This window comes from Aquarana catesbeiana, linkage group LG12 (assembly GCF_042186555.1).
Source record: "Aquarana catesbeiana isolate 2022-GZ linkage group LG12, ASM4218655v1, whole genome shotgun sequence".
Lineage (NCBI taxonomy): Eukaryota > Metazoa > Chordata > Amphibia > Anura > Ranidae > Aquarana > Aquarana catesbeiana.
The window spans coordinates 5,474,924-5,486,035 of record NC_133335.1 but is presented as its reverse complement, the minus strand read 5'-3'; the positions used below and the strand labels follow the sequence as shown (position 1 = coordinate 5,486,035).

At 44.5% G+C, this 11,112-nt stretch overlaps 1 protein-coding gene across 1 annotated transcript in view; it reads right to left on the bottom strand.

The window, feature by feature from the left end:
- Positions 1–11,112, bottom strand: part of LOC141113852 (ABC-type organic anion transporter ABCA8-like) — a 111,355-nt gene that overhangs the window by 3,943 nt on the left and 96,300 nt on the right. Inside the window, exons 28-37 of the mRNA XM_073607175.1 lie at positions 9,519–9,639; positions 7,938–8,061; positions 7,156–7,247; positions 6,592–6,761; positions 6,235–6,310; positions 5,484–5,578; positions 2,530–2,649; positions 1,740–1,880; positions 163–242; positions 9–64 (exon numbers count right to left, since the gene is read on the bottom strand). Coding sequence (XP_073463276.1) covers positions 9–64; positions 163–242; positions 1,740–1,880; positions 2,530–2,649; positions 5,484–5,578; positions 6,235–6,310; positions 6,592–6,761; positions 7,156–7,247; positions 7,938–8,061; positions 9,519–9,639 — 1,075 coding nt within the window. The remainder of the gene's footprint in view (positions 1–8; positions 65–162; positions 243–1,739; positions 1,881–2,529; positions 2,650–5,483; positions 5,579–6,234; positions 6,311–6,591; positions 6,762–7,155; positions 7,248–7,937; positions 8,062–9,518; positions 9,640–11,112) is intronic.

The window sequence follows — 11,112 nt, the reverse complement described above, 5'->3', positions numbered from 1 at the left end:
GCCATTACCTGCTCCAGGGTGGACTGGGAGAAGCTGTACTCCTCGATGTTATACGTTTGTTTAGCTGTGTAAAGAAAATACACAAATGTCAGTGACCTTCGTATCGTCCTGTGGGGTCATTCACATTCATCTTCAACTCCATTACCAACTGTATATTCTTACCATTCTCCAAGTGTAGGAAGGCCTGGGACAGAGACTGGACGTTATCCATTGGGATCTTATAGACCAACAAGGAGGAGAACCTGCGGGGTAAAGACCGACATTCAATGCAGACATCCAATCACTAAACCCAACAAGTCTATAAAGTAAAGGTCATCCAAGGAGAACCTGCTGGGTAAAGACCGACATTCAATGGAAACAGCCAATCACTAAACCCAACAAGTCTATGAAGTAAAGGTCATCCAAGGAGAACCTGGGGGGTGAAGACCGACATTCAATGGAAACATCCAATCACTAAACCCAACAAGTCTATGAAGTAAAGGTCATCCAAGGAGAACCTGCTGGGTAAAGACCGACATTCAATGGAAACAGCCAATCACTAAACCCAACAAGTCTATGAAGTAAAGGTCATCCAAGGAGAACCTGCTGGGTAAAGACCGACATTCAATGGAAACAGCCAATCACTAAACCCAACAAGTCTATGAAGTAAAGGTCATCCAAGGAGAACCTGCTGGGTAAAGACTGACAATCAATGGAAACATCCAATCACTAAACCCAACAAGTCTATAAAGCAACGGTCACCTGTCATCCATCACAACCTTGCAGTATTTGTACTCAACCCCACTTTCATTTTTTCTACATTGTTTAATATTGTATTATACTGACATCTAGTGGTGGTTTTGGGCCACTACAACTTGTTTACTATGTGATTTAATTTCTCCCTCGGTTCTCCCCTCCTGTTTAGCGCTAGTTAGTTAGGTCCCAGTTAGACCTTACCCATTTCTTCCATGTTTCCCCAGTCAGTGTTAGTACAAAGGGAGAACTTGAGAAAGTGGTTGCCTTTTTACACTTTAAAAGATTAGAAAAGGTTCCGATGTACTGCAATTAGCTGAAGTAAAATTGCATTGGATTCAACATCTGTGTCATATTGAAGAGTTAAGCTGTCTGTGGAAGTCAGCAGGTGACCATACTGCCTGCACAGTCTAAAGAGGTTTGTCATTTGTCAATATATAAAGCAGCATTTGAAACCGAACAATTTGGTTTAAGAATCAGACAGAACTTATCTTCTTTACTTATGGATCCCTCTTGTACATGGATCCTGGTCACCTATTATTAAAGGGATCTGGAAGATTTTCTAGAATTTCACCGATCTGTTATCACTTGTAGCCTGTTGTTGCTGGGATCTAAGGGTCCCTTACCACCAGGGATCTAAGAAACTGTCATCTAAGTGATATGTTAATACCCCTTGGAGCCCTTTAAGGGGTTTCAGATGCTGGAAGGCAGGGTGGGGTTTGTGATCATGCGACCGTTGTGATTGGCTGTCACGGCAGTCACATGATCGGAAAGCTCCCAATGGCAAGAAGTTAAGTTAGCTTTCCGCAAATTAGTACGCAGATATGTGGCCTCTTGGCGCTAAGGCCCACCCACCAAGAGGCCACATATTTGCGTACCATCAGCACCTAGAGGTTACAACTAAGGATCAATCATCATAGGGGAACCATGAATCGATCCATAATGGAGGTAGAAGGCTCAGTCGTTACTGGAGGTCTTGTAATCTTGCAGAGTATGCGCTGATTTACCTGTCCTGCCTGGCAGCTTGTGGGAAGAGATGGAGGACCTCCTGGTGGATCACATCAACCTGCTGCGTGTCCTCCAGTCTGATCTCCAGGAGGTAACCTTTACTGAATTTGCTCTTCAGATGCTGGATGGATCCGATACACCTGGGGGAGAAATGCTGTGACTTATTAAAGTGCATGTTACATACAGTAGATAGTCTGGTGAAAAAGATACCCAGTTCAACCAATAACAGCAAAACTTTTTTATATTCTAGATCGGGGTCTCCAAACTTTCTAAACAAAGGGCCAGTTTATTGTCCTTTTAGACTCTAGGAGGGCTGGACTTTGACCCAGTAACCCGGTTATAACTTTCCATTAAAAAAATAGTGAGTGGTGCAAATGGTTTTCTTAACTTTTACATTAAAAATAAGGATTCTGAAGGACAAGTAGACCAGAAAATTGTTATATTCTGCTGTTACCTTTTCTATATTATTTGTGCTTCCTTTATTAAACACATTCAAAAAATCTTCTTGATGGAAAAATATGATTCGGCCACAGTAGGGGGGAATTTGGTTTAACATATCTGCAGTGAGGTCTCCATCTCCAACCTCTGTGATTTCAGAGCTAAGTCATCCTGGATTACATTATCCTTCCTCGTGTCTCTACTATGACGTTTGAGTTGCATCCCCATAACACAGGTAGGTTGGATCAATGTTCCAGAAATCAAACATGTAAGACACCTCTACTCCCTCAATGCATTCCTGGCTTCATAAAAAGTCTCCCCTGACTCAGTCCTGGCATCGTTCCTTCTCACCTGAGTTTTCCGGACACCATTATTGCCACGCGGTCGCACACAGCCTCGGCCTCCTCCACATAGTGGGTGGTCAGGATGGCACCCCTTTCCCTGTTCTTGAAGTCCGCTCGGATGGCTCTCCTTGAATACACAAGAAAAGTCTAAGGCAGGGATCTTCAAACTACGGCCCTCCAGCTGTTGTGGAACTACACATCCCATGAGGAATTGTAAAACTCTGACATTCACAGACATGACTAAGCATGATACTAATTGTAGTTCCTAAACAACTGGAGGGCCATAGTTTGAAGACCCCTGGTCTAAGGTGTCATACTTTTGTATTTAAACCTCCAAGGTCCATAAAAGACATGGATGAAGCAAACTGACTGGCCTGCACAGAGTCCTGACCTGACAGAAAACGCCTTTGGGATGAATTAGAATGGAGACTGCGAGCCAGGCCTTCTCGTCCAACATCAGTGCCTGACCTCACAAATTTGCTTCTGGAAGAATGGTCAAACATTCCCATAGACACCCTCCTAAACCTTGTGGACGGCCTTCCCAGAAGAGTTGAAGCTGTTATAGCTGCAAAGAGTGGGCCAACTCAATATTGAACCCTACGGACTAAGACTGGGATGCCATTAAAGTTCATGTGCGTGTAAAGGCAGGTGTCCCAATACTTTTGGTAATATAGTGTATGTTTGTATGATAATTTAATTACAGTTTATTGATATTAATTATTTATTTTTACTCTGTATTGCAAGGGCTGCTTTTTTTAAAATTTTGAACATGTGACCAGCAGCAGAGGACTAGAAGCTCCTCCTGCTTATGTTTCCCCGCAGACAGGCTGGGAGAGAGCTGGGTCATGTGACAGCTGGATATCAATTAGGAAAAATGTACAATGCCGCATACACATGAGCGGAATTTCCGTCGGAAAAACCATCCAAGATTTTTCCGACGGAAATTCCGCTCAAGCTTGCCTTGCATACACACGGTCACATAAAAGTTCGCTGAACTTTCGACGCGGTGACGTACAACACTACGAGGAGCTGAGAAAATGAAGTTCAATGCTTCCGAGCATGCGTCGAATTGTGTCCAAGCATGCGTAGGAATTTTGCGGGTCGGAATTGGTACAGACGATCGGAATTTCAGATCGAAAAATTGAGAACCTGCTCTCAATCTTTTGCTGGCTGGAATTCCGCCAGCAAAAGTCCGATGGAGCGTACACACATTTTCAGACCAAAAGCTCTCATCGGTCTTTTTCTGGCGGAATTTCCGCTCGTGTGTACGCGGCATTAGAGTTTTTTTTTTTTCCCTAAAATAGACAGTGCCATCATCCACAAACAGAAATAGAAGGGACAATGTAAATTAAACAATGTGTGTTTAGTATCACTTTCAATCACTTTTATAAATGGAGGAGACAGATGTGGCTACATGATCACGATGATGGGCACTAGTACTACACCTACACACTCATAAGGCCCGAAGGACCATGGCATTTGTAGGACTTAAGCCCAGTATCTTGATCACACCTTTTATCCCCAAAACTTCCCCCCTCCAAATCCTTCACAAAATGACTTGACCAGGTTTTGGAGTCGGAAACCCCTGACTCGGAGGCGGTACCCAACCTTCACAGTGACCTACCCTTTTTAACCCTTCCAGGTTAACCCCTCATAACCTGAAAGTACCAGAAACAACCCCCATCCTTTCATGGATGGGTACCTGAACAACCCCCATCCTTTCATGGATGGGTATCAGAAACAACCCCCATCCTTTCATGGATGGGTACCAGAAACAACCCCCATCCTTTCATGGATGGGTACCAGAAAAAAAACCCATCCCTTCATGGATGGGTACAAGAAACAACCCCCATCCTTTCATGGATGGATACCAGAAACAACCCCCATCCCATGGATGGGTACCAGAAACAACCCCCATCCCATGGATGAGTACCACATGTTCCATACGTGTAACCTCTATCTTCTCCTTCTCCAGTGACCCAACACTGTCGGGTCATCCTGACCTGTCCCTTACCCCCTTTTTAACCAACTCAGGGCGGGTGGATGGGAATCGCTTCCTCCTCTGCTTTTCAACTGACGTCACTTCCCCCTCACCTTTCCTCTCTTCGGCTCTGAGCACCGCCTTCTCCCAGACCCTTCCCCTTTTCTAGAAGGGGAAACACCGCTCTTAAAACGGCAACTGTGCTGTCCAGCACTGTCATGCCCTCCCTGCGCCCATTTCTCTTCTGTCCTTAGCTCCGGGACTCTCTTTAATCTCATTTCTACTGCTCAGTCTGATGTCAGAAGGTCATGTGGCAGCAAGGAACACCAATTAATACACTTGTGTGTATGAGAGAGCAAATACATCAACATGGATGAAGCCTAGTTTTGCTGTGTCCAGGGAAGAAGTCTTGCTGTGTCCAGGGAAGATTGCAGGAACAATTAAAGCATAAGTACGGGGAAAGCTCGTTTGGCTGTACCTCTCCTGTGGATCACTGGAGCGCAGTTCATTCTGCACTCCTGTGACCCTTTTTCAGCTGAAGCCCGCTGTCTGCTGATGTCACAGAGTCGGTCCAGGCTTGGGCAAGATCGCGACCATATTGTCGGGATCCTTCCACATGCCTGGACTGGCACCTGGCTCAGCCTCTCAGTGAGTTGCTGAGAGCCTGAGCCAGCTGCCCCCCACCCCCTCCATAGCCCATCACTCCAGTGAACGAGGAGGGGGCAGAGCAGAGGCAGTCAGCAGCTCTCTGCTTAGGGAGCTCTGAGAATGGAGCGTTCAGCTTTGTTTGATCACTCGGTTCTCAGTGTTAGAGCCAGTGGGGAAAAAATGCAGCATCGGAGCGATGCTGCATCCACCTAGGTAAGTATGATTAAAATAAATAAATATCGCCATGCTTCTCTTTTAATCTCTTGCCATGTGTTGCAATAAAAAGGTAAAAACAACTCTTTAAGGTATTACCAACTTGTGACAAGACTCACCAAAGCCTTTGTTGTCCTTCTGGATCCCGACCAGTTGAAGGTTCGTCCAGGAGAACGATGGTGGGATTACCCAACATGCCGATGGCAAAACACACCTAAGGAACAACTGAGATCTAAAAGGCCAATTCTCGCTTCTACTATGTTAAACAACACAAAAATTGGCAACATTATTGATACTTAATGTTTTTGATAACTGTATGAATTTTTGAGGAAATACATGGCGAATTCCATGCCAGGGAATGATTTGCAATTCTTTGGAACCTGACCATTCTAACCATGGCTCCTCTGTGTTCTAAAGTCTTAATCCAGCACAGAGGATAGCCAATATCAGTTACATTACATGTGCAGAATAATTACAGATATTAGTAAAGCGGATAAAATGAATAGAAAATGAATAGAAAATGAATAGACTTGTGGACAAGCTGGATGATGACTGATGATTCATAAGCCTTCCAACATATTCTGGGAGTATTTACTATTATATACATTTTGGACACCTACATTAACAACTATCATTAATTATTGTTAGGCTCCTGGACTCAAAGAAGGACAAAAAACAATCTGGCCTTTATGGCTCCAGATAAATGTAATGGTTTTCAGAAGCAGAATGTGTGGAGATGGGAAAGACCCTGCAGCTCTGAGAGGTTCACGTTGAGGATGTGGCCTGTGAGAGTATGGCCTTGGCCAGCTCTGCAGATCCTCTTCTGTTATCCAGAATTTCTCAACACCATCTACTTAATTGAGAACACACCTTTCTGGAGACCCCAGCTGATAACTTCTTTGCTGGTTTATCAAGATGGTCCTTCATCTCCAGAGCTTCACTCACCCTGCAGACGAAAATATGGAGACATAATGAGAAGAACAATCTAGTTAGGATTTATTAACCTGTGAGGTTAAGGTGTAGAGATAGAGGTTCATAGGGACTTGTATGTATTTGTGTGAGTTTCCATTAGGCCCTGTTTTCTCCAGCAATCTAAAAGCATAACGATGGAATCAACATTTTTGTGGATGAGACTGCCAGGGCCAAACATTATTGAGGAGACCAGAGGAATGGAGTCAGACAACTCCCGAGGGGCATCATGATGATTTGGTGCAGACGTTAACTTACCGTTTGATAGCACGGTCTGTGTCCTCTTTATTCATGCCCTTCACAGCGGCGTAGATCTCCAGATGTTCCTTCACAGTAAGGTTGGGCCACAAGGGGTTGTGTTGAGGACAGAAGCCCAGTGCTGCAGAATCTTCAGTCCTAAGGGGGTCTCCTGCTTTGCCTAGCACCACCTGCAGAGGGCATCCAGAAAGGTGGATTAAAATAATGCCAAGCTGGACATTTTCTCCAGGTCTACTAGTAATGGAGCCCATTATAAAACTTGTAAGGAAATTTGGATAGGTGAATCTCATATGTTCAACCAGCCATCCATGTACGGACATTAACCTTTTTTTTTTAGAAGGAGTAACAAATCACTGGGGTTGTAGATGTTTTAATAATTTTCTTGATTGTAGATGCATTTGTGATATTCAGTAACATTCTATTGATTGCATTTTGGTGGTGCAGTATTTTCCAGGAAACCTTTTGCTTTGATCCCCCCATAACCACAGTGGGTGAGAAGTTCCTGTAGCACCTCCAACCATGAGACCTGAAGTCCTCTACTCCTACGCCTTTTTCATGCCTCACCTGTCCAGCTGTTGGCTTCATCTCACCCGCCAGAATCAGCAGAGATGTGGTCTTGCCGGCTCTGTTGGGGCCAAGAAGTCCCAAGACTTCACCTTCAAAAGATAAAAACAGACAAAAACTGATAGTGATATTTATAAATCTCTGAAAGTAAAATTGTCATCTTTCCTCCTAGCCACAAAGCAAATTCTTTCTGCACAGGAAATAAATGATCTGGGTGTTTAAAGGTTAAAGTATTTCTGTTATAATAAATCTGAAATGTGTTGTGATGTTAAATTATGGAAAAAGAGAACATATCATTTATGTGGGACAAACAGACATGCACTGTCATGTGGGCTCACTTCTGCATTCAGGAAAATAAAATTGGGCCATAGAGGTCGTTGTGCATATTTCCAACCACACATGGGTGTTTTGGCTGCACATTTCCAACAAAACATGGGCGTTTTGGCTGCACATTTCCAACCACACATGGGTGTCTTGGCCGCACATTTCAAACCACACATGGGTGTTTTGGCTTCACATTTCCAACCACACATGGGTGTTTTGGCCGCAGATTTCCAACCAAACATGGGTGTTTTAGCTGCGCATTTCTAACCACACATGGGTGTTTTGGCTGCACATTTCCAACCACACATGGGTGTTTTGGCTGCAGATTTCCAACCACACATGGGTCTTTTGGCCGCAGATTTCCAACCACACATGGGTCTTTTGGCCGCACATTTCCAACCACATATGGGTGCTTTGGCAAAAGTCATTAAAAGGAACAGAAATGAACAGGAACTGACCTTTCTTGACGCAGAATGAGCTGTGACTGATGGCCATTCTCTTCTTCTTCTTCCTGAAGCATCCACACATGCCTGACTTCTCTTCAAACTCTTTCCGTAAACTGTCCACAAGGATGATTGGTCTCTGGAAGGGTAATAACACAAATTCAATGTGTGCTTTGATTCTGAAGGACATCTGATTGTTGTGACATTTGTAAATTGATACAAAATTTCAAAAATGGGCCAATACAAGAAGAGTCACATGTGACTGCTACAAAGTTACAAAAATCTGTAACTTCTATTGATATTTTTATTATACTTCTAGGTCAGGCTGGACTAGCCATTCTCAACCAGGGAACCTCCAGAGGTTCCATAAGCTGTGACTGATTGACCTTCTATTTGATAGTGCCGGCATAATTCCAGGACCAACACCAAGCAAGGTTGGAGGGTGGGGGGGTATTCTTCCCACTGATCCCTGAGACCTGAAAAGAGATTTAAGGGGTTTCTCTGGGGTGTAAAAACTGGTCTATATAGCGCCCTTTGGCTGATAGATGGGGTACTCTTAATAATCTGACAAAGAAGAATGACTATGACCATTCACTCCTGCTCACCACCTCCTCTATGGTCATCCAGCAGAGCAGTCACTCCCACTGCCAGCCTGATTCAGATAGTGTGGAGGGCATGAAGTGAAACTAATATACAGGAGTGTGATCAGTGGCGGTGCGTCCATTAGGGGTGCTTGGGCGCCACCGCCTCTCTCCAGCCACCCCCTCTATGTGTAATAGATAGATTCATGCACTGCATGAATCTATCCGTGGCCACTGTCACCACCCCCTATTCAGTCATCCGGCCCCTTTTTGGACACCAGGCACCTGAATTCCAGCGGCAGGGGGGGTGTTTTTGAAGCACCTGATTAGAGCCATAGGCTCTAATAGGCTTCAAAAAAGGTGACCTGCAAGCGCAAAGCATTGCGCTCGCAGTTCACCCAGGTGTCTTAGAAAAAGAGAATGAATATTCACTTTCCTAACGCTGAACCGCCTCTCAGCCAATCAGGTGCGTGGGTCTGTTACCCATCACCTGATTGGCTGAAAGGAAAAGCGCTACAATTGGGCGCCTATCGGGAGGAGACGCACGGAGGACACAGAAGGTCTCACCGCTTGCCGCCTTCCCCCGCTGCCTGACCGAGACAGGGTAAGTGCCGGGCAGACGCTGAGCGGGTGGTGGAGGGGGGTCACAGTGGCACTATTTAATGGTTACAGTGGCAGGGTTTGATGGGCACAGTGGCTGCGTTTGATGGGCACAGTGGCAGCGTTTGATGGGCACAGTTTGATAGGCACAATGGCTGCGCTTGATGGGCACAGTTTAATAGGCACAGTGGCAGTGTTTGATGGGCACAGTGGCAGCGTTCGATGGGCACAGTGGCAGCGTTCGATGGGCACAGTGGCAGTGCTTGATGGGCACAGTGGCTGCAATTGATGTTTTTTCCTCCGAATTTTTCAGTTTCTTTACGCCCACCCCCCCAAAAAAAATTTTGAGCACCAGCCGCCATTGAGTGTGTATATTTACATGGTGGACTTGCATTTAGCAGTATGAAAATATTACCTCCTCATCCTGATCTGTTGTTTTCAAGGTGTTAACCCTTTCCTTCTCAGCAAGGACATCCTCATCAGCATCATCCAGCTGCTCAGGATTTTCGAAAAAAGGAGGTTTTCTCTTGGTAAACCTGCATAGAAAGGTGGAAAGTGTCAGACCCTTAGAGTGGGCTATTCTAACAGTAAATCATCTATTCCCACATATAGAAATGAAAAGAAACACAATACACTACCTAATAATGTTATATTGTAATCGGCATATGAAGTATATACAAAATATATTAGAATTGTCTCAGAAATAGACAAAAGCAGATGCTAGGTAGAGGACATCACTTACAATGTTACAATGAGTTGGTAAAATATAGTTTACATGTGGATGGTTATGTTTAACAAATGGTGGAGTACAAAGAGTACAAGAGTCTACAGAAGGCACACAGACCAAGTACTACAACATGAAGAATACTTAACACGTGGAGCCCGGACTAATGTCTTCATCTAGCAGAGGACTGGGCACCATTAGCCTGGAGGGAAAATGCAATATAGTGGCCCTTTATTGGTGGGGTTGGATTTATGTAGGCTAAATAATGTGTATACCATGCAAAGAGTGCCATGGTGGCACAGTGATTGGTGGGCATGGAGAGAGGTGGGTGTTTCTGAGGGATGTGGTTTGCTGTGACACTCTTTTTCACATGTTCCAGTATTGGCCTCCATTGTAATCATCAGCATCCGGCCTCATAAATGGAAAGACCTTCCTCTGCCAGGAGCTGCAATGCCAGGCTTGAATGGGGAGCAGGTAGCTATATAAAGCCCAGCAGAGCGGACTCCGAAATTTGGATGGACTTAGATTCATATCAGGTTTTATAAATTTGGAGGTCCAGAGTCAAATCTGAATTATTTTTAGGGGTTTGAATTCCCAAAAGGCATCTGGGGAAAAAGAGGCCAAATGCTGCTCCCATCATATGTCTGCTTCTGCTATGTCAACCCTTAGCTTGACTGCGACCAGGTCAGCTTCCCAAACCATTCAGCCCAAATTATTAATTTAGCCTGGCTCTGATTACCTTCAGCTTCTAAAGGACTTTTGGTTTGGAATCTACAAATTTTGGAGATGTGTGATTTATTAAATAGTTTGGCTGAACCACAATTCATTACATTTTTTAGACGTTTGCTCATCTCCAATGCCCAGCATGTGTCACTGACTGCTAGTCCCGATACCTGAATCTTGAAGCTTATCCACTTAGGGCCACCAGCCCAACATACACTGCTCAAAGAAATTTAAGGAACAGTTTTTAATCAGAGTATAGCATCAAGTCAATGAAACTCCTGGGACATTTATCTGGTCAGGTAAGTAGCAGAGGGGGTTGTTAATCAGTTTCAGCTGCATTGGTGTTGAATGAAATTAACAACAGGTGCACTAGATGGGTAACAATGAGGTGACCTCCAAATTAGGAATGGTTTTACAGGTGGAGACCACTGACATTTTTTCCCCCATACTCATCTTTTTTGACAGTTTTTCACTAGTTTTGCATTTGGCCGGGGTCAGTGTCACTGGTACTGGTACTGGTAGCATGAGGCCATACCTGGACCCTATAGAGGTGGCACAGGCA